This window comes from Balaenoptera acutorostrata, chromosome 11, assembly GCF_949987535.1.
Source record: "Balaenoptera acutorostrata chromosome 11, mBalAcu1.1, whole genome shotgun sequence".
Lineage (NCBI taxonomy): Eukaryota > Metazoa > Chordata > Mammalia > Artiodactyla > Balaenopteridae > Balaenoptera > Balaenoptera acutorostrata.
The window spans coordinates 52,759,273-52,784,161 of record NC_080074.1 but is presented as its reverse complement, the minus strand read 5'-3'; the positions used below and the strand labels follow the sequence as shown (position 1 = coordinate 52,784,161).

Below are 24,889 nucleotides of genomic sequence, written 5' to 3'. Positions count from 1 at the left end.
TAAACTGGGTCTTGAAGGTTAAAAATGAAGATTTCATTCTTTATGTGGTATGAAAAATATGGGTGATACGGTAAGGGTGGAAAAGGTGTGTGGGAAACAATAAATAGTTGACTGTTATCAGGAGAGAATCTTCATTCATTCATTCAACAAACACATATTGAATACTTATTAGAGGTTAGGCACTGGTGAGGTACTAGAGATAAAGTAAAGGACAAGAGAGTTAATGGATTGTACCATTGTGTACCAGGGAGTGTTGGGGACTGAAGTTAAGATAGGAAAAGAAATGAATCTGATAGGTTCTTTCCCCATAGGTGTTAATGAGCCATGGAAGTACATGAAGCAGGGTTCTGACATGGTCAGAGCGAGTATACATGACTTCTGTAGCAGTATGGAGACTGGCTGTGAGGGGAGTCAGGGTAGAGGCAGGAAGACCAGTAAGAGGCCATTACTATATTCTAGATGAGAGATGAAAAGAAAAGGATGTATTTGAGCAATATCTTGGAAATAAGATTGACAGCACTTGGTGTTAAGTAAGTATGAAAGATTAAAATAGAAAATAATTGAGGATGACTCCCAGATTCGGGGTTTAGTGGTTGTGTAGAATGGAAATACTTTCTAACAGGATCAGGAATACAGAAAGAATAAGAAATTGGTGAAGAAAGAAAACAAATTGAGTTTTGGATGTGATAAGTAGTTTGAGGTGCACATGAAATACCTGAATTCTTTTTAAAACATGATTTAATCATCTAAAATTAATGAAGAAAACCATTGAGGACAAAGTAGAAACAACATTATGCAAAGTACTTTATTTCTTTCATTTTATGATCTCATTCAGGGCTTCTCCTTTCTCCCAAGTTCAACATGGTGTTAAAAGATAGTTGATAGAGGCCATTAAGATTTACTTTTCAGTGGAATAGAAGAACTACATTTTCATAAAACTTCTCCTTTATCTGCTTTATCAGATACAAGCTACGAGGCATACCATCATGAGAAAATTCTTACTTTTTGCAATAGAAAGTAAACTTGGAGGGGAAGGATGCTAAAATTCTGATACAAAAGCAAATATTTATTTGCAGTATCCAGTGCTAAAACTTTCTATTCCTGGAATGGTGGCAAAGTTCTAACTTAAAATATTTGAAGCACGATTTACAGATACCTATTTTTAAGGCTTATATTCAACTCATTAAAAACAGTTTTTTAGTGATATAGATAACTGTAGTTTATAGTCGCAGGCATAGGACAGGATTTGTTCAGCCTGCATTAGCAAGTTTTTCTTTAGATGAAATGGTCCACTGAGGCACTGCATCTTTTTTAGCACATCTAAGCTTTTTTTTTTTTTTGCACATGGTTCTTGATACAAGGGAACTTAAGGTGAAAAGCAACAGCCTCCAACTCTATCCCTTCTCATCTCTGCCTCACTCCTGTGAAAATCATTCTTCTGGTAGTATTTCTTGATTCATCAATTTTAGATAATATCCAGTTATGAAAAATAAGGATTTATCTGCTCTTTCTTCTCCATTTTGTCTACCATTGTTTATTGTTTTATTGATTTTTAAAATTCCCTTATTGTTCACTTTTGCAACATTAAATAATATATTTGCTCATGAACTTTTGATAGGCTACATGACAAGCTGTTGTGACAAAAAGATTCCAAGTAGAGTGACTGACATAAGTAGAAGTTTATTTTTCTCCCCCATGTTAGCCTAAGGTAGGTAATAGCCTAAGGTTGAGTTGGTGAGTAAGTAGCTTTGCTTCATGACCTGTTAAGTCTGCCTTTCTCAAGTAGCTTCCATCCCAGTGTCCAAGTGCGCTGTTGCAGTTTTTGCCATTTCCCAGGGGGAAGAGGAAGTCTAAAGCAAGTAACTTTGTCTTTAAAGGAGGTGATGTGAAAGATCACACATCATTCCACTGGCTAGAACATAGTATCTTATTCACAATTAGATGCAAAGGAGGCAGAGAAATGTAGCTCTATGTTCAGCGAAAATTTCAGAGCGTTCTATTACTAATATGGAGAAGGAAAAATGGATTTTAAGGGTCCAGTTAGCATTTTGCAGTCTAGTTAATATCTCCTAATTCTCTACTTTGTAAGATGGGGGTCCTGATACTCTCACCCTTTATTCTGCCTTTCTTTCTGGGCACTCTTTACATTTTGTTAGCTATGTACATTTACTTTTTGTTTTATTTATTTATTTATTTATTTATTTATTTATTTATTTATTGGCTGTATTGGGTCTTCATTGCTGCGCGGGCTTTCTCTAGTTGCAGCGAGTGGGGACTACTCTTCGTTGCGGTGCATGGGCTTCTCATTGCGGTGGCTTCTCTTGTTGAGGAGCATAGGCTCTAGAGCGTGGGTTCAGTAGTTGTGACGCACGGGCTTAGTTGCTCCACGGCGTGTGGGTTCTTCCTGGACCAAGGCCCAAACCCATGTCACCTGCATTGGCAGGTGGATTCTTAACCACTGAGCCACCAGGGGAGTACTTTTTGTTTTAAAATGTGAAGTTACTGATGTTTACATTCTGTTCTGCAACCACAGCCAAATCTTTGTCTATAGGTTGTCTCTAAAATCTTATTGTTTTATATATTGTTTACTTACAGGTCAAAAAATGAACCGTTACAGTTCCTTTTCCTTAGGGCCAGGGTCATGATCCCTGAGCCACTGGGAAGGACAAACATTTTTTTTTTTTAGCCTCATGGCAACGAATATTTTTTTTCTTACATTTATAGATTGATTAAAATCAGGGCACTCTATTTCTAAGGTCTGCATCTGGGCACTGACATATTAGATCAGTAAGAAGGTACAGCGGATCTGGTTAGTGCCCAGGGAGCTTTCAGTCACTTCAGGAAATGAAATCTTCGTAATCAGTCATTTTATTGTCACCAGGAGCTACTCAATCAGTTTTGCGGCTGAGTGAAACCTTTAGTTCTTGAAGGGTTGGGACTAATTTGTTAGCTACGGATGATCCAAGATGAAGTAACTCTCTCCTAACCTTTATGCCTGGATATGAGAGGAGAGCCGTATCTTCTGACCATGGTAAGAATCTCTTTGGGATATTTAGGAATAGAAGGGATGACTAATGAGAGAAAGACCCTGGACTTTTCAAAGTGGTCTTGTTGTTTTTAACATTGGACTTCTCAACCTTCCAGACCCTGTTGTTTTCCTAAACAAGGACAGCAATCTGGGGCATAAGAGTCCCTGCCATTGAGGAATTTTTTAATGTACTACAGGAGACTAAAATAGACTTCAGTTCAAATTCTGGCTCCAGTACTGGCCGTATGACCTCACGCAAGTTATTCTCTGAACCTTAGTTTCTGCTGGAACACATAATCCCCAAATTCCAGTGGCTTAAACCATTGAAGTTTTATTTCTTGCTTGTATTGCATGTTCATTGTCTGTCAGATGGGAACTCTGCTCCATGTCTCCTATTCCAGGATCATGGTTAATGGAGCAGTCATCATCTAATTATAGAACATTGCTGATCACTGTTGGAGAGAGAAAGAGAGTTCTGGAGAGTCTCACGCCAACAATTAAGTGATCTGTCTTAGAAGTGGCACACAGTATCACTGTTCACAACTTATTGCCCAGAACTAGTGACACAGTCTCAAGAACCACAGGGAGCCAGAAAATGCATTCCTACCATGTGCCTGGAAAATGGAGAGCCAGAAATGTGGGGCAAATAGCACTAATGACTACCACATATAGCAGTTCCTACCTCAGGGTTGACATGAGGATTAAATGATATTAGATACACATATACACGATCACCTCGTGCAGGTACTCAAAAATGATTATTAGTAATAATGTCGTAATAGTAAGATGCACACATGCAAGATATTTGAATAACAATATAAGGTGGGACTAAAGATTCTTATAAGCCATATAAGACTATACCATGCAAGTGCAAGTTGATGTTATTATTATCCAATAGATATTAGAAGATAGAGCATTAGAGCTTGTTTCAGTGTTGGAGGTAGATCTGTATAGTTATCTATCAAGAAATGGTGGTTGAAGTTGTTAGAATAGGTGAGATCTGTAAGAAAGAGATTAAATAGTGAGAAATACAGCGGGTACTAAAGGGATATCTCTGGAGCTTAGTCACAGTTTGGAAATCAGAAGGAAATATCCCAAGAGATAGAGAAGCAATTTCCAGAAAGGGAGGAAGAAAGCAATACTGTGTAGAATAGAAAAGTCAAGAATGTTTTCAGTAAGAAAAATCAACCATATAAAATGTCACTAAAAGGCATTGAGCTTCAGTTCTGTGAGTTCCACGGGGAACAAATTATCAACAGGGAATGTTACTTACGGAAGGAATCATAGTATTAATTTAGAGGTATGTGTGTGCCAGGTGCTCCTCTAGTAGCAGTCTTGCAAGGAAACTATTACAAACTCCAGACATACCGATGAGACTTTCAAAGCTCAGAGTAAACCTTGTCAAATGAAACCTAACTAGTCAGTGAGAAGGTTTAAATTTGAACTCAAGTACTAGAAAAGCAAAACTGTATTGTATAAACACAACAAAACGAAACAGTTAAAAAGACTGAAAAATTCTCAAGTCATTTTTTAATAGTAATCAAAAGTGATTTGTTTGTGTGGGTTTTGCTTTCCTGTTGGCACCTTTTAAATATTAAGAAAAACTTTTTAGATGAAACACATGTAATGTAGACACTGAAACTACATTGTCTGTGTAATCAGTGGACTGTGAAATCAATATATATTTTAAAAGAAAAAGATTTGTGTTCTATATTGGTGATAGAAGTTTTAAAACATTCATGTGAGAATGAATAAATCCCTGAATTTGACTAGATGCTTTACAAAACAGGAATCCTGAAAAAAAGATAGCGTTTGATAGAGTTATAATTAACATCAGAAGATGGACTTAATGTCCATAATTCTATTTTTTTAAATAAATTTATTTATTTATTTTTGGCTGCATTGGGTCTTTGTTGCTGCGCGCGGGCTTTCTCTAGCTGTGGTGAGCAGGGGCTACTCTTTGTTGTGGTGCGCAGGCTCTCTTTGTGGTGGCTTCTCTTGTTGCTGTGCGCGGGCTCTAGGCGCGCCGGCTTCGGTAATTGTGGCTCTCAGGCTTCAGTAGTTGTGGCTCGCAGGCTCTAGAGCGCAGGCTCAGTAGTTGTGGCGCACGGGCTTAGCTGCTTCGCGTCATGTGGGATCTTCCTGGACTGGGGTTTGAACCCGTGTCCCCTGCATTGGCAGGCAGATTCTCAACCACTGCGCCACCAGGGAAGCCCCATAATTCTATTTAAATTATACCATTGGTGTACCTTCTTAATGGACACAGTGTAACCCTTGCATTGTCAATATTAGGTACAATTCTTTATGTCCTTTTCTTACTTTTTATGTGAACTGAATAATAAAGAAAACACAGATGCCACAACATGTAGATAAAAAGGAGCTTTAGCCTAATGTTTTCTCCAAATGTCTGTATGACCCTTAATAGGTCTCTTTATCTCTGTTTTGCTATTGACAAAACAAGTGGTTTGGATCAGTTCATCGTTTCTCCCACTTTTTTTCCACTGAGATACACATGATGGATGATATTTCATGAGCAACACCCTCATGTAGTCATACACAGATGATGATCATAGACTGAGGAACAGATGGTCCAAGCTGTGCATTCCTGGTGCTACTTCTACCGCCACCATTTTCTCTTCAGTTTTTGGCTGCATTGGGTCTTTGTTGCTGTGCGCGGGCTTTCTCCCACTCAAGAAGACATTTCAGAAGGAAATGTGACATTATTAAAGAGATAACTCTTATTTCATCCTAGTTGTTTCGTTAAAAACTTTATCCTCACACTTCAGCATCTAAAGACAATTTTAAACAAATTACTTGTGACACACCTTTCAACTAATTATTTTACCTTTGTTGGGTGGTCACTTCATGTTCACAAATCTATGTATTAGGTGTTAATCAAGATTTTTTTCCTGGTTCTAAACTTGTTTAATGATACAACTTCTATTATTCTCAATCATTTCCAAAAGTTCGTATTCCTTGATTATTCTACTAGCAGCATATGAATTAATAGTACCATGTACATGATATGGGTTCAATAAATGTGAGAATTTATCAACAAATTAATTTTCCTTTTCTGGAGATAGCACTAATTCACAATTTGTTTTCTTATCCCCTAGCACGACATATGCTTTTGTGAATTTCAAGGAGTGGTGCTGAGAAAATTGGGTTGTAGCACTCTGACTGTTACTTTCAGAAATCTGCCATAACTATTCTCCTCACTTTGATAAAATAGCTCAAAATTTTGCATTTGCATTTGTCCACAGACTAGATGAAGTAGGAAATGTACTAATTAGCTCTAGAAGTAGTAAGAGGTCTAAATACTACTGGTATTATTTTCTAACCATTTGTTTTTTGCTAGACAACATGGGGTAAGTTATAAATGTATTCCTCTGTCCGCCGTTCACTTACTCAACGAGTGCTTATGAAACATTTACTGTGCTTGTTATGGACCAACTGGAGGGCCAGACCAGCAGTTCTCAAAGCGTGGACTAAGGACCCCTGGCATCTGAGAGCTTTGCAAGGGATTCACAAAGGCAAAACTATTTTCAGACTAATGCTACGACCTTATTTTCCTTTTTCACTGTGTTGACATTTGTGTTGATGTTGCAAAAGCCAAAGCAGGTGAAACTGCTGTTGTCTTAGTGTGAAGCTAGGCAGGGGCAGCAAACCTTTTTAGCAGTCATTCCATTCTTCACTAACATCCAAACAGGAGAAAAGGCCATTTTTACTTAAGAATGTCCTTGATGAAGTAGTAAGATTTATATTAATTTTATTAACTCTAGATCTTAAGTGCATATCTTTTTATTATTCTGTGTGAAGAAACAAGAAATACACTTTTATAAAGAGCCTCCGCGTCGCAAAGTACAGTGGCCGTCTCCAGGAAAAGCACTGGTGTGCTTGTTTGAAACACCATTTCACTTGACAGAATGACCAACAGACAAACGATGGTTATTTAAACTTGGGTATTTGGCAAGTATTTTCTCAAAAATGAATGAAGTGATTCTGTCACGTTAAGGAAAACAACTGACTGTACTGTTGGCAATGATAAAATTCAAGCTTTCAAGTTAAAAAATAAAATTTTGGAAAGTTTGTATCTGCCACTATGAGCTTGACAGCTTCTCAACATTTAAAGATTTATCTGATGAAATCAGTGGTGATATTAATGAATATTTTTGATATTGATAATGTAATGTGTCAGCATGTGAAAGATCTGCATAACCCATTGAACCAATGTTTTCCAAACGAACAGTGCATGATGTTACAAAATCATACAAAGTTAAAATATCCAGTCAAAATGTAAGGTAGACCAATGAAATTTAATGTAATAGTATGAAAAGTTCATCGATAATACATAGTTTCAGATTATCATTGTTGAATTTTGGTGTAATATCAAAGAAGAATGTCTACAGTTATCTGAAAAAGCTATTAAAATATTCCTCCCTTTTCCAACTACTTATCTGAGTGAGGCGAGATTTCATTCATAAATATACTTCAACCAAAACAACATATCACAACAGATTGAATGCAGAAGCAGAGATGAGAATACAGCTGTTTTCTGTTAAGCCAGATATTAAAGAGACTTGATTTGCAAAAAAATGTAAAACTCTTCCCATTAAATATGTATTTTGTTTGTTTTGGATAATATAGTTATTTTTCACTGAAAATGTCATTTTTGTAATATGTATTATTATTTTTATTTTTGTTATTCTTAATGGAATAAGCAAATGTTTTAAAAATTAATCAGCTTTAATTCTAATATAGTAAATATTGATGGGTATAACCACATAAACAAAAGGTATTTGGGGTCCTTGATAACTTTTTTAGGAGTGTAAAGGGATCCTAAGATCAAAAAGTTTAAAAATGGCTAACCCTGGAGATATTAAAGAAAACTTTCTTCTTTATGCAACTTTTCTTCATGTCCAACCCCCCATATCCCTGCCACTCCCTCTCCCAAAGCTGGAAGCAATTCTCCTTCCCCTGAAATTCCATGTACTTTATTTCTACCTCTGTAAAGGCATTGAGTACATATCTTATGTTTCCATCTAAGCTAATATGTTTTTTGACAGCACAGACTATATCTTACATCTTTGCATATTCATCAGCTCCTAATACATTGTTTTCCATGTAGTAAGAATTTATACAGGTGAGCTGAGTAAAATTTGGTATCTTAAAATTGTTATCTCTAGGGACTTCCCTGGTGGTCAAGTGGTTAAGACTTCGCCTTCCAATGCAGGGGGTGCACGTTAGATCCCTGGTTGGGGAGCTAAGATCCCATGCCTCAAGGCCAAAAAACCAAAACATAAAACAGAAGCAATATTGTAACAACTTCAATAAAGACTTTAAAAATTGTCCACATCAAAGAATAAATAAAATAAAATGTGTCTATTTTTTTTAAAAAGTGTTCTCTCTAAATGGTTTGGAAGATTGAGGATTCTGAGTAGCCAGGGTTCTATTGTTTCTTATAACAAATAGGAAAGATCTCTGCTTAATAAAAGAGATGCCTGATTCTAGCAATTTGGCCAATTGATTTTGAGAAGTAAATGATTGATTGATCAATTCATTCAGCAAACATTAGTTGAACATAAACTGGGTGCCAAGTATAGAATTTTATTGTAGACATTTAGATTAGTGGTTTCCAAATGCTAGCCCATGATGAAGTGTCTTCTTTTCGTAAAGAAATGAGAAAAATAGCAACAATGAAATGTTTTCCCACAAAACTTAAATATATTATTCAAAAGTATGTTCTTTATCTTGAGATTGCTTTCCGAGTTCTTGGTGTTAATATAATTTTCTTTTCTGATATTATGGTGAGATTAGGGTTTGGGGCTTTTTGTTTTTATTTTGTCCTTACCTGACAAAATTCAAATTTGTCAACTCTTGGTTAGCCCTTGCAGTTTGGGGGGGACATTTTACTAGCTTGTGGAGAACCACTGGTGTAGACATTCTTTTGGCATTTATTGCAAAGGGATTTGACCTTTAGGTTTGATGCTTTAAATCCACTAGCACAATCAGCTAATTTATTCTTGAGCTAATTATCAACTTCGTAAGTTCCCCGCTTCCCTGTTTATATCATCTCTCTTTGGCAGTTGATTGTTCAACTGCAAGGAAGGAAGTGAAAGGAAATAAAAATAAACCCAAACCAAAAAGCTAACAAATTAACGTTAGTCAAATTTTGGATGTCAGAGTTCTAGGGGTTAAAAAAGATGGAGAAGTAGAAATTTTTGACCAAAATAGGGCATTTGAATTATCTAGATCTCAAGTCAGATTGCGCTTTCAACTTCCCACCTCTTCACAGAAACTGCTAATTCCTATGAAGGAACCAACTGGTTTTAATTCAGATTCTTACATTTAAGCACCATTAACAGTTGAGATGGCAGAGATAGCAGGGTGGGAAATGATGATCCAGAACACTCATTTCCATAGAATGAGTTATTTATATAGTCATTCTTTCACTCAATAAATGAATGGCTGTTAGGTGCTAGGTATTGGGATACAAAGATGAAAAAGACACTGTCCCTATGCTTAAGAGGTTTATAATCTAGAAGAGGGAGACAGAGATGTAAGCAAATCAGTGCCCTGAAAATTGTTGTAGGGGATATGACATCATGCTTTGTACCTCACTGGGGACCCAAATAGGAGAACTTAGGAGTGGTGGGAGTTGGGAATGGTGAAAGGACAGTAAGGTTATGGAATGAAGAAAGATGTGGAGATGGAAATAGGAAACAGCAGACCTATTTGGGGGAAGTTATGAGTATATTGGTATGGCAGGAGCGTGGGGTGGGTTGGAATGTGGAGGTATGTCAAGAGAAAGGGGTGAAGAGTTAGGCAGCAGCTAGACGTAGAACTTTAGTTGTTTTGTTCAGGAATTTGGATGTTATCCAAAGGATTTACCAGAATGTGTCTGTGGGATGGCGATAGGAAAGGAAGGGGTTTTGTAAGGTCAAAACCATTTGAGAGGCACCAGTTGAGAGAAAGTTAAGCAGGTGCATTTATTGTAAAGCCTCTCAGACCCTTTATATTGGGTAGCATTTCCATTACTAAATTTGTTTGAAGGGGTATTGCCTGTTTCACAGAACATGGCTTGGGAAACCCTGCAATATGCAATGGGGAATCATTAAAAATTTTAAGCAGAAAATGATAGACAATTATGTAATCTAATTCTGTTCTCAACACATAGTGTGATACTGCTCATTAGGTATTGTTCAACCCATATTTTTTAACACCAAGTAATTTCAAAGTGATGTGCTAGATATTCTGGGAGATTAGAAAGATGTGTAAATTGTGTCTGGCATTAAAAAAACATATTGGTTATCTATAAATGTTATTCATAGGTGCAATTATTTGAGTCAAAAGCAATACAAAAGTGAAGACGTTGAGGATAAACTTGAGGAACTATAGATTTTCTGGGTGGTTTTTTCTCAGTGCTGATTTCTAGGGGGTGTTTAATGCTAATTCTTTTCCCAAAGATTGTCACCACTTAGAAGAATGTGCTTCTTTTGCCTCTTTTTGGACTTAGGATTGTTTCTGGCTAGGGTCCTCATCCAGGCAGCTCAGGGAGCGCAATGGGAAAAAAGCTGCCTAATTGAAACTCAGATTTTTTTGCGGGGGGGAGTGGGGGGAGTAGCTGTTGGTTTGTTTGACTCTCAAAAGTACCGTGTCATCAACATATTGAAGCTTTGGTAGATGCAAGTGGACTCAGTTCTAGGCATCTTTAGGTTATATATCCTAAAGATGTATCCAAGGCGTTTAGAGAAACGATTTGAAGGTGAAAGGGAAAGAGGAGTTGCATGTGGTGGGACAGAAAGATTAAATCTAGAAGTCTGTCTCAGGCTTTTTACTACCTTAACTCTCTACTTTTTTCACTCAATGTCAAGAGGGAGAATCTTCAAATAATCTCCTTGAATTAAATGAATCTTTATTAAGTATTTATTATCAGCCACATTGTCTATTAGGAGAACTTAGAATCAGAGTGTCTAGAGTGGATTGGTAACAACCTCAGGCTTTTCATTGCCAATTGTGTAGTGGTCAAGAGCACTGGCCCTGGAACTATAATAGATGGCTTGGGTTCAAATCTGTTAAATCATTCCGTCCAGTTACTTAAGGGCTCTGCTTCTTACCAGCCGTTAAGATCTTATGTAAATTACTTAACCTCCCTACGCATCAATCTCTACATCTAAAACTGGGAAAATGATAATATGTACCTTATAAGTTCCTGAGGATTAAAAGAGCGAATAAATGTGAAGTGCTTAGAATGGTGCCTGCCATATGGCAAGGGTTTCATTGACTATTATACTGAGGATAACTTTATCCTACCATGGAAATCAATCCAAGAGTAATACGTTTTCTGGCCTAAATAGGATTCTATGTTTGCAGAATGGCCTGCTAACTCTAAATAGGATTGGGTATAAATGGACTGTTAGAAATTTCCGATTCATATAATTCTGAAATAAAGCAAATATTTGTATATTTAAATAATAATAAGAGCTAATGTTTGTGAGCATATACTATGTGCCAGGAGTTATTCCAAGCACTTTTTACCAATTAACTTATTTAATTGTTATTTTAGAGTTGAGGAAGCTAAGGCACTGAGAGGGTAAGCAACTTTTCCAAGGTAACACAGCTCCTTAGGGGCAGGACGAGGATTCAAACTCTGGTAGTCTGATCTCATAGATCACACCCATCCATTGTGATATATCTTTCATCTAAATGTATTCTGCATTTTAGATTGGTTTGTCAGTGTTTGATTTCATTTATTGCAAACATAAACTAAGAAAAACTAAGTGGGGACTTCCCTGGTGGCCAGTGGTAAAGAATCCGCCTTGCAATGCAGGGGATGCAGGTTCGATCCCTGGTCAGGGAACTAAGATCCCACATGCCGCGGGGCAACTAAGCCCCTGTACCACAGCTGTTGAGCTCGTGCGCCTCAACTAGAGAGCCTGCGTGCCACAGCTACAGAGCCCATGCGCCCTGGAGCCGGCGCGCCACAACGAAAGATCCCGCCTGCCTCAACAAAGATCCTGCGAGCCGCAACTAAGACCCTACGCAGCCAAAAATAAAATAAATAATAAATAAATAAATGTTTAAAAAAATAAAAAGAAAAACTAAGTGGAAGAACATTAGTTAAAAATTTAATTTGTTAAATCATTTCAGCATAAAAATATTCCTTTTTCTGTTCTAAAGAATAGTTGCTCCTGGCATCACATGTTAGAGCCATGTTAACTATGATTCTTTTGTGGAATATAACTATGAGTTTGATTTCACCAAGGCATCCAGATGCACGTATCCATTCTTTAGAACTGTTTTTCACTTTCTATCTCAGCTGCATTTTTTCAGGGTAGTGTGTATGTAATGTCACTTTATGTGCATTTTTGCAAAATTAGCTACTTTTTCAGTTATCCTTGCAAACATTAAAATAATTAGGGTTATATCAAATCCTAACCTATGAAATGCATGCGTTGTAGGATTTGACAATGGAGAGCACTGTGACAAATTGTACTTTTGCATTCTTCAGTGTAAAAAAGGTTAGACAGCTCTAAAAGTAATCACATTGTTGCTCTCCTTTGTTGGTGGTAGTGTAGCTGGGTTCACTTTTAAAGAAAACTGGGCAAAACTAATTTGCCACTAGATGGAGCCCTGGCTATTTGGGTAGAAATAAATGCAACAGGCAGAACATTAAATCACTCCGTCATATCATGCTGGAGGGCCCCCCGGTATTTGAGGCCCTCAGCTTTTCATTGTAGAATGCATCTTTGTTCTTTGCCTGACCTGCAGAGTGACATCACTCCCTTTCTTCCTGTGCGCTGGCTTTGACACAAGCCAGATGGCCGTGGCCATCGGTAGGCGCGCAGGCCGCCTGGTACAGCAGTTGATGAAACAGGATAGGAAGACGTTTTATAGTCAGCTGCAGGAGCACAATGAGGCTGCAGCTTTGCTAAGTGATTACATTTACCGTGCGTACTTTATTCCTCACAGAGAAGGTCACAAGGAAAAAAATACATTTTTATTTATAGTGTTGTGAGGTATAGACCTTTGATCTTTTATTAGTCAGTAGTCTGCTCCAAAGGAATGCTCTCTTTTCCCTGCTCTGCAGTCACTCGTGAAAATGACATGTTTATTTATGTTTAATGGTTCTTTCAGGCTGTGCATTGTGATACTTACCTTCCCTCTTCCTCCCTTTTGTCTCCAGTTAGTAACACAAAAATGTTTTAGTTTTGTAGTGAGTTTAGTTTGGAGAAATCAGAGTTCAGGCATGTTAATACAAGCAGATTTGTGTCAGATATACTCCAGAATGATTTGGTAAAATATATTACTGTTTATTATGTGTTTGTTCTTCGAGGAGGTCAGAAGAGACCAGGAACAGACTTTTATTTTTGGGGGGTGGGGTGAGGGATGAGGGTCAGGAAATGAATGAGATGTTAATTTTATATCCATTTTTGGACATTTAGTAGTTAAGGTCACTTAACTACTATAATGCTAATAATAATGCTAATTTTAAATAAAATATTAGAAGTTACTGTTAATCTAGTATCTTCTACCTTCATTAGAAGTTAATCTTTACCAACTGAAAGATTGTACAAAAGTTTAAAGAAAATCCTAGCTGAACTTTTCTTTAAAGTTTAACATTCACACAGTTTTGAGATCCTTCCACATGATTCATTTCCAAAAGCTTTAAAAAATATTTTTACCCTTTTTAAGGCTAGATTGTGAATATTATTTACAGAATTGATCTAGAAATTATAAATCATAAAATCAAATGAAAATTCATGGTTGATATGCCTTCTTCAAACTTAACACTATTTATAAAGTGAAGCCTCCTAGTTGTCCTTAGGTTTGACTCTATTTTTTTAAAATATGAAACTCTAACAAAAGAAATCTCTTAATCTTACAGTATTTTGCAGTCTTCTCCAGAGAGGGAGATTTGCAAATAATTGCTGGAAGAAGGCAGCGTGGTATGAGGAGAGAGCGGGACTTTGTAGTTGGATAGAACAAGGTTTTCTAATTTTTTTTCCACTGGCTATTTGCTTTGTGCCCTTGGACCTTTGAGCCTTGGCTTCCTCACATATGTATTGGGTGATAAAACCTACCTTCTAGGTTTATTGTAAGAATTAAATGATGTAATATATTTATGTTTGGCCCTAGACAGTTCCTGTCACTTGGTAGGAACTCAGTAAATGTTAATTCCTTTCAACTGTTTTAAACTTCGTCTCTTTTCTCAACCTCTTGCAAAATGTGTTCACAGATTACATTGCTATTATATAGTGTGTATTTTATTCATAAGATATAAATAAGCCTGGGTTGAAAGTAAGCCCACCATATGAAAAATAGGCATTTGAAATTTATTAGCACTGTGTGTGTGTTCAGTTCCAGATAAAACCGTAACCATCAATTGTGCAGTGAATGTGTTTAACATTTGTGATGTTTTAATTTGTTTTTGTTTTCTTTTTTTCTCTTACTCAGCTCTTGCCCCTGTTCTTTGCCTCTCGTTTTGTTGGTGAAGATATCACAGTGATGTCTGCATTCAACCTGCTGCATTTGGTGACAAAGAGCCAGCCAGTAGCCCTGCGAGCCTGTGGGCTTCCCTCAGGTTGCTGCTTCTTGTACTATACTTAGTAAGGGCACTGGTCCGGGTGGGGGAGTGTTTCTGCTGCAGGAAATGATACACCATAATGCTTTGCTGAATTTCGTTTTCTTTTACTTGGGCCCTAATTTGAAGACGGAAATTGGTTATAAATCACCACTCTACTTTGAGTAACATTCATTTCCACAGTCCTAACAACCCCTGGAAACATTGTCCAGTTTCCTTGCTCAGTATATAATTGTCACTAATATTTCATGATATCTTCTTTTTCTTTAACGCACACTACAATCTGAAAATCGTAATGTTCATAAGAGGCTGGCAGCCTTGATAAGAAACTGCTCCAAATCACACAAAATAGGACATTCATCTCGTTAAAGGATAATGAAAATGCTTTTCATTCCACATGTGGTCATTCCTTTAGAAAGAAAAAATTAAAACGAGCAACTTTAGTGTAATAAAGTTAGTTATTATACTTATAAAGAAAACATGTTCTATTTAACAATGACCAAATAAAGAGAACTAATATAGCATGTGTTCACTGCTTCTTAAATTAGAGCCACCACCCTTTTTAAAAATGTGAGTTTAAGCATTTAAACAAGTGAGACATAAAAGTCCAAAATTTTATTATGTGCTTATTTCATGTTTAATATTTTAATTTTATTATGAAAATCACTATGGCCAGATATAGTCTGTGAACATTATTGTCAATATTATTTATATTTTCTTTTAGTATACATATCTCTATTACTATACTGTATAAAGAATTTAATTCCAACTCATTAAATATTCATTGAATATTAACTATGAGTGCCAGACATTGTGTGAAGCAGTGAGGATACAATGATAAACAAGATCAAGCCAATTTCTTTAACAAGCACAAGATGGAGTTGGAACTGTGTAAAGGCCATTGAACCATACGGTGATAAGACTAGACTAAAAGTATTTATGCCTGGGATGTTAGGGGAATCAGAGGATGCTTCTAGCTCTTTGCTTAGGGGAAGAGATTTTGGAAGGGAGAGAAAGTCTCTGAAGTTTAAGGAGGGCTTCATGGAGGATATAGTGCTTGAGTTGAATTCCAAACTATGAGCAAGAGTTAGCCAGATGTCCAAGGAGAGGGAAGGACATTTCTAATATATGAAGTAGTGTGGGAAAGACATGAAGACCTGAAAGAGCAAGGTATGTTCAGAGAAACGCAGGTTATTTAATATGGCTAGCTTGGGTAGGTGAGGGCAAGTAGAAGAGGTAAGGAAGGTAGCCAAATCATGAAGTGCCTCATATGATGTTTTAAAAAATTTAAATCTTGGGGAAGGGATGAAGGGGGAGTAAAATGACTTGATTTGCATTTTATAAGGATTATTGATTTAGTATGATGGAAGGTTCAGTGCTGGTTCCAGATATTTCTATGAGAAGGTGGAGATGGCAACTTAATTAGAAGGCTTAATTAGAAGGATAAGGCTTTTGTCTTGAAGCTGTACTTGAATAGTAAACATGCTATTTAAAAAAAAAAAAAGATTTTATGTCTATTTGTGGTGACTTGAGAGGCCAATGAAGCTTAATGCATGGGGTCCACAACCACTCTTCCTGACATCTTCGCTTCCCCTACCCCGCCATGCCCCTGCATGCCACCATTGAGTATGTTGGAGGAGCTTGAGGCTGGAGGGACTCATGAAGTACTGAGAGCCTTAACAGTGATCATTACAGTAGGTTTGGAAAGAAGGCGATAGATAAGAGAGAAATTCAAGTTGTAGGACTGACAAGATTTACTTGTTGAATTGTATGTAAGCTTGAGGGAGAGCATCAACCAATGTAGTTCCTGTGCCATGGGGAAATTTTCCAGAACTATATACTACATATAATAATTGTAGTATGAAAGTTATTTAACTGATACATAACCATGTTTTCCACTGGAAAAAAGAAACCCCCAAGATATGAGAGCAGTAGCATAGTTCTTGTAACATGAGTTTGTCATACACCAAGGAGGCTAAGTATTTACAGAAACTTATTAATTAACATGGTATCCCTCGATATATGACAATTGTGAGATTAAAGTGTTTCATAATGAAATTGTTTAATCAAAATATGTGTCTTTAAATTTTGATATCAAATGATTCAAAGATAAATTCAACAAAGCTGATAATGTTTAAGAAGTAACCATTAGGGCTTCCCTGATGGCGCAGTGGTTGAGAGTCTGCCTGCCAATGCAGGGGACACGGGTTTGAGCCCTGGTCTGGGAAGATCCCACATGCCGCTGAGCAACTAGGCCCGTGAGCCACAATTACTGAGCCTGCGCGTCTGGAGCCTGTGCTCCGCGACAAGAGAGGCCGCGATAGTGAGAGGCCCGTGCACCGCGATGAAGAGTGGCCCCCGCTTGCCACAACTAGAGAAAGCCCTCGCACAGAAACGAAGACCCAACACAGCCAAAAATAAATAAATAAAAAATAAATAAAATTAAAAAAAAAAAAAAAAAGAAGTAACCATTATAGTACAATGCTTAAGCACACAAATTCTGGAATTTGAATGGATCTGAATTCTGGCTTTGCCACATAACTGGCTGTGTGCCTTGGCTTCCTTGTTCGTAAAATGGGGATAATAATAGTACTTACCTGAAAGGGTTGCTGTGAGAATGAAATAGGTTAGGATGTGGAAAGCGCTTAGAACAGTGGCTGGCATGTAGTAAGCACTATATATAAATGTTCACTAGTTCACTATAGACATCTGTATCAATATACATACATATATATTTTGTATTTTTCTAGTACAATAGACTTTTAAAAACATTTAAATATGTCCCATCTTTCATTTAACTATTTTTACTTTAATCAGAACCACAAATGCACTTTATGTTTGAGAAATAACCATCTCAATCTGTTGTTTTGATCTCTTTATTTTACTTATACATCCTGCTGAACCAGATTCAAGTCCTATAAACATACAACACATTTCTTTTATTCTTACTATCCAGTACTGATGGAAGCTTAGAGAGACTCGGTCTTTCTTACTTAGGGCTTGTAAGCCCATTTTATTTTGATAAATGATTTGACTAGAATAGTATTCCATAATTTCATAGCCATTCAAGCACCCCGTATTTTTTAAAGTGTTATGAGACTCAGTCTTCCAGTGTCCACGTATTTTATAACTTCAATGTTAGCAAAATCTTTGTTACCATCCATTTCTCTGATAGAATTTTACTCTTAGAAATATAAATATGTTGAAGAAATTGCTAAGTTTAACAATAATGTGAAACAAACTATTTAAATTTTGAAAAATAAAAATGAAATGGAAATGGAAATTCTGGTCTTTATCACTTTATACAAGTAGAAAGGGAAGAGGTCAAAATTGGAGATGTAGGAAATTAAGGTAAAAGTTTGACGTCTTGCTTTAATTTACTGTTCCCTGGTCAAAACCCATTGCAACAAAAATCTCTGTAAATCAAAAAGATTTCTGCTCCCTAGCCAGTACCCTACTAATTTTAGTTATTATTCAATATGAAATAATTCCAGAACTGAAAAATAATTGGAACAGGCTCTTAAAGTTGATTATAACTGGATTGACCTATGAAGGCCATATTCCAGAAGGCTGACCTATCATTTTTCAGCTTCGACTTCCTTTTCTTCTTATTTTTAAATAAGGCATAATTTCAATTTAGAGCTTATTAAGTGCATCTGAGTTATGGTTTGCTCATGTTTGTAATTAAATTTTTTTTTCTCTCAGAGCTCTTCTTAATTTCCTATAACAGTTTCTTTTATGTATTAAAAAGAGCACTGGAATAGGAGTCAGAAAACTAACCACAGCTTTGTCATTAACTTGTGAGACCTTGAACGTATCAGTAAACCTCTCCAGATCTCAGTCTCTTTATTTTTCAAATGAGGAATTTAAATTAGATAATCTATTCAGTTCTGAAATTCTGTGATTTTATGAACTGTCATTGTTTTTACTTTGGCTTTGGGTTAGTCAAATCTTAAAACTCAGTACTAATTAATGGCTGGGAATTTATAGAAAAATCTGCTTGGTTGTGGTGGGAGGACAGAAATATTTTCCATGTTTGAACATTAGAATTCCTTGCATCTAAATCAAGACTGAAGCATTATCTTAGGAGGGATTAAGAAGCCCAATTTTATACATAGTTTCAATGCTTGATAGAAATGAAGTCTAATTGTAGGTTAGACTAGATATCATGGTAGCTTTCAGCCAAGTGAGAGTATTTGTCTAAATAGTACTAATTACAGTGATAAATTGTGCTTTCCTCTAACATCATACACATAATATGTGGTTGTTACTCTTGACTTTAGTGGCATATTTAACAGTCTCCATGAATTGAAGAGCCACACGGCAGTTTATGCAGCTTATAAAGATATTATGTCATAATATTCCAATGCAGAAATTAGAAGTCTTAAAGACAGAAATTTTGCAACTGGTGTTTGCAAGTCATAGACTATCATCTGTGTAAGTAGAGCTCTCTAAGGATCAGGGGCTTGTGGCTCCAGAGCTTAGCACAGTGCCTGGCACTTAATAAATATTTGTTAAATGAATGAATAAACATTTGGAAAGTTTACATGTAGGTGAAGTGATAGCTATAACAGACAGTACAAATTTATTTGAGGCTCTTTTGGGTCTCAAATAAATCTAATGAGGTTAAATTAAAGTTCATAGTTTGGTTGCCTTTTGAATATATTGTAAAAAAAACTTTCTCTTTTCTCACTTTATTGCATTAATACAATATGGTAGATTTCTCAGGTATAAATCACATTGTAGCTAAACAAATAACAACAACAGCAAAAAAAAAAAAAAAAAAAGGTAACACAGATTCAAAGTATATTATCCAAACTTGCTTTTACTTTTTCTCTCAAACAATTTGAGTTTTGGTGATAAACTGTTTGAGGAAGGGAATAAGTACATATTACACTTACCATGAGAACTAAGAACTCTGGTTCTTTTGATTGCTTTTCTCTGGAGCAAATTAATATTGTTTGCTGTGCTTTAAGTTCTGCATTTGTAAAGAGGAAATACTACAGATAAGCACCAGAGCAATATCCATAAATAAGGAGTACTACTATTCAAGTTTGAGCTGGCAATATTTCATTAATAGCATCTGATATTGTATTTACCTTAAAAAAAATTGAAGTCATTGGTGTGTTGTTCACTTACTGAATAGATTGGCTTTCTATATTAGTTTTAATTTTTAACCATTTTGCGTCATGAAAACACGAACCATTTCCGTGGTTTTTTGTGGGTTTTTTTGATAAAAGTTATGGCTTTTCTCCTCCAGAAGATACATATGTGCACCTATACAAATTTTCATATAATTTCAAGATTTTTTATTAGATATTCTGATACTCATAAGAGAGGTCTCCTTGACCACAGATTCAGAGCCTGCCTTCTAAACACAAAACAATATAAAAACTCTAGCCAGAATGTATAATTTCTGATTTCTGTATTGCTATCACCAATGAAATTCTCTCCCGTGAGTTCAGTTTACTGCCTTCTAGTCTCCAACTTCACCATTCTTACATGTTCATCTTACCTAACTTATTTATTTATATTGAAAATGCTTTGAGGGAGTTTTTTTTTTTTAAAGAAACAAATGGTTTTTTAAAACAATAGACATTCAAATTTCAATTCCCCTAATTCACAAAATAATTTGCAATTAATTGATTGAATGGTATCTACTTTTCCCAGTAGATGGCACTAGATTTACATTCTTTCACAGCATGAAAGGGTATTGATATCATTAGCACATAGGTGCATTGTGAAAACTTAAACAAAAGTATGTAAAGAATATTCAGTTAAGAACACATGGATTTACAAACCACAAATTTTTCTGCTTATATGATGTTCAAACAATATTTGTAGAGTGCAAAACCTTTTTCCATTTTCAACAGGATTCCAACTCCCTTGTGCTTGGACATCTCATCGAAATTGTCTATCATGTGTAGACTTTCTATAAACTAAAACACGTTTTCATAAATTAACTTATCTTGTATCCAAATAGCTGATTTAACAGTAATTTATAGTTTTATATGTAGCTAAGTTTTCTTCAGCAGACCACCCAAGAATTAAAGAAAATTTCACATTTTGTTTTGCTATGTTTTGAATTTTTATAGAATCTTGAAAATGTTATGAGTTTAACATGTTGACTGTTAAGTATGAATCCTTTTCTGCATGAATAAAAATATTTTTGGAAGCTAAGAAAAATTATATTTAAAATGTTGATTAATGAGTACTCTAATGCAGCTATATTCTTTTCTAAAACAAAATGTTATAGTAGCTCCGTGATATAATTAATACTGAAAAGTTGCTGTACAGCATATGATTATTAGATGAGTTTTAAAAATTGTGCACAAGGCTAAATTGCTATAGAATGATAAATACATCTGTATGAATAAGGTGTTGGGCATATGGTTTGTTAAATGTGGATTTTGTTAATTTTTTCTTAAATATAGAATAAATTCTTCACATATATTAATAATTATAAAATACATAGCAAAATCTAGTAGCAACAGAGATAAAATGGGCATGAACAAAAAATAAGTTTTAATTTTGTTTGAGAAATTCTCTTAATTAACGACTAAAGAATATAAAATATTATCAGTTCTGAAAACAAATGATAATTCTACAGGGTTAGTTTATCTAGACAATATGCACTTTTGGGGAATCATATAGATAGCATTCTTAGAAGTTTATTTATCTAAACATGTTCACAGTAATTTACCTGACAGATCATAGAAGGATTTATTAAAACGAGCCATCTTTTGCTCTTAACAAACACGTGTTTAATGAAGGAGTGGGGCGTGAATGACAGTTCACAAAGAGTCACTAATATTGAGGCTAAATACTTGATGAATATTCATTGTCAGTCTTTTCTAGTTTATAGCTTCATCCCAAACATTTTATTTCGAGACTGAATTTCTCATGGCCGCTTTTGCTAGATACATTTTAATTTAAAATGCTTTGAATAGATTTTACCAAGATGCAGTGGCAAATTATCTCTATTTTTGTGTCTTTGCATTTGAAATCAACCATTTGAAAATTTAAAACCCTCATTTTATTTATTTTAATTACCTCGTTTTTCTCTCTCTTTTTTACATTTAGTATATTTGCACTTGTATTAGTCACTTAAAAATGCATGTTATAAAAATATACCATGGGGACTTCCCTGGGGGTCCAGTGGTTAAGACTGCATGCTTCCACTGTAGGGTGTGCAGGTTCAATCCCTGGTCGGGAAACTAAGATCCCGCATGCTGTGTGCACAGCCAAAATACGTGTGTGTGTGTGTGTGTGTGTATATATATGTATATATATATATATATATACACACACACACACACCATGTGATGACAAAGATATCAGTTATTTAGGTGACTTTTAAGAGCTACACATTTATAGAATTTAAATTTACTCAGTTACTACTATGGTAAGCATTTCCTTCAACACTAGATGTATTTGTTGTATTCAATCACGTAATTGCAAGTGAAGAATAGACTGCTAATCTAACTCGCTAGATTACTTAAATTTTAAGCAAGCAAAGATAATCTAAAATTCTATAGCTATAGTTTTTAAGATTTTGTTTTGTTACAGAAATGCATGTTCGCTCACAGAATTGTACAGCTCTTCGTAGTATATTCCATTTTGATTAATAGTTTAATATTTCTTGTGCAAATTTTAAATAACATCACAGCAAGTTTCAGAGCTTGCTGTCCTGTTATTGGTATTGATGAAGAAAGAGATTGGAAGCATAATCTGCATTTACTAGTTTGTTTTTACCACCAACTTGCTTTCTGGCCCTAGAATCTGTTTTGTACCTTTTATTCCTATTCCTCATCTGTAAACTTAGAATGAAATACACTCTTGTCAAATCGTTCACAGTTAGATATTACCCTCAAGTGTTAACATTATCTGACATTTCCCAGAAATTTATTCTTTGCAACTTTAATCCCTGGATGTAAGGGAGAATAAACTGGAAAAATATAAAAAGTCAGGGGTGGAACATCAAATAAGTCTGGGAATGTTGATAGGTTTGATCATCAAAATCTATTTCTATTACAGGAAAACCCTTGGTTCCTGCAAAGTGAGCTACAGAAAGGTAGAGATTTTTTTGTCTGTTTAGTTGACTACTCCGTCTTAGCAACTAGAATTGTTTTTATCACATGATAGGTGTTCAATAAGTATTTGTTGAATGAATGAATGGTGATGAACAAGTAGCAACATCTTATGTATCAGAATAATGCCACGTATTAAGTAATGTGATCTCTGTTCTTAAGGAATGCACATTCTGAGAAAGATGGCCACTCTGGGTCCAAATTTTGTTATCTGTAGAATGAAGGGAGTTACGTACTTCATGTTTTTATGATTCTATTTACACATTTCCTCCTTTGCTTTACTATTGAAGGAAGAAGTAGAAGAAGTAAGAAGCATCATGCTTCTTTCTGCCCAGAATGGCTGACTAGCTTCTTGGATTAGGATTTGAAGTAATGACAGTTCTCCTGGAGGATATTGAAGGAATGTGTAGATGTAATTATAATTAGCAGGAGGCAGTAGGAGGGGAGGATGGTGGCGTAGGGGTGGGAACAGGCTGTGGGCACATGGGTTAGTGAAAGATGGGCATGTTAATGTACAACAGAGCATTGGTTCAAGAGGGAAATATATTGAATGAGAGAATTAAATGAGGAAAGCTGCAGGCGCGGAGCTTGCTCTCATTAACCAGGTGTGTGACCAGGTCCCATAACTTCTTTGGGCCTTGGTTTCCTCATGAGGGCTTTGGACTGGAAGATCATCAGTTCCCAAATTATGAACACTCATTCTACTAATACCCTGTAAAACTGATCCCGTCATCAAATGGAGAAACTTTGCATACTACCATGTTTTATAAATTCTAGGATGAGCTGGTTTTACATTTCATCATCTTGGTAGTGAGGATGCAGCTGAAAAGTTTTTTTTTTAATAAATTTATTTACTTTTGGCTGTGTTGGGTCTTCGTTTCTGTGCGAGGGCTTTCTCTAGTTGCGGCAAGCGGGGGCCACTCTTCATCGCGGTGCGCGGGCCTCTCACTATCGCGGCCTCTCTTGTTGCGGAGCACAGGCTCCAGACGCGCAGGCTCAGTAGTTGTGGTGCACGGGCCTAGTTGCTCCGCGGCATGTGGGATCTTCCCAGACCAGGGCTCGAACCCGTGTCCCCTGCATTGGCAGGCGGATTCTCAACCACTGTGCCACTAGGAAAGCCCTAAAAATTATTTTGATAAGAAAGTATTGTGTCATGGTTTGATTGACAACTCTTTTTTACTTTTCTGGTGGAGCATAAAATAATGGTGCGTCAAAATACCACATGTTCAATAATGCACATCAGCATAAGAAAGTCTGTAAGAAGTCTTCATTAGGAAACCCATGTAACCTAGATTTTCCTGATCTGGTTTGACTATAGAAACTTCTCCTCACCCCTCAAGAGGAACTACTTGTGAACATTTTTTTCAGAGCCACCGTTTCACAGGATATGTTTTGGGGAATGCTGGATTAGGTAACCTCATAGTCTTAAATCCAGAGAATTAATGGAATATTAGTCATAATAAAATATTTGAAAGTGGAACTCTAGAGAGGTAATAAAGGATTCAGAGTAGTAATAAAGAAAAAAATTTAATCCACCATTTATTTTTTAAAATTACACTGTTTTATTAAGCAAATATTACTGTTGCAGTTTTTAAACTAAATTCTAAGAAACATAGCCAGAGCCATCATTTAGAAAACATCGTTTAGGAAGAAAATTTAAATAGTAATAATAAAAATGGAGAGTTGAATAAACATTTAAATACAACATACACTTACTTAGGGCTTACTCTTCTTAGGGCACAGTGCGAGGTGCTGGGGATGCAAAGATGACCAAAATTTTCCCCCAGTCCCTCAAGGATATATTGAATAATTCAGAAGTCTTATGCCTTTTCTTTAGTTATCTGGCTGATAAAGAAAACTGTAAATTTTTTGAATTTTTTTTTTTTTCTCCAGAATCTCTTAGATTTTCTGGAATGTATAGCTAGACTCAGATTTAGCTGTCCACTGAGTGGCAGTTGCAGACATATTTTCTGCCCATTGAGCTTAGTTAATTTAGATTTTAAATTGGATTTGGGTGATAATGTAATTTTAGAAAATTACAAAGCTGAGCTCTTAGACAACATAAGTTTTATTTTCTTTCTAACAAAGCATACTTGATGTTACATGGAAATAAAATTCTGCATGGTAATCTAAGAGAGGGCTCCTTTCCTTCCTTTTTGTGGGTGGTTACCTCTCATCTCCTCAGTC

The 24,889-nt window shown here is 35.9% G+C and overlaps 1 protein-coding gene across 2 annotated transcripts in view; it reads left to right on the top strand.

Annotated features, from left to right (window-relative positions):
- MSRB3 (methionine sulfoxide reductase B3) overlaps window positions 1-24,889 on the top strand; it is a 160,976-nt gene that overhangs the window by 16,667 nt on the left and 119,420 nt on the right. For both annotated transcript variants that reach the window (XM_007179754.3, XM_007179755.2), the window contains exon 2: window positions 14,486-14,612. In XM_007179754.3, the coding sequence (XP_007179816.1) occupies window positions 14,537-14,612 (76 nt within the window). In that variant the 5' untranslated portion in view covers window positions 14,486-14,536. The remainder of the gene's footprint in view (window positions 1-14,485; window positions 14,613-24,889) is intronic.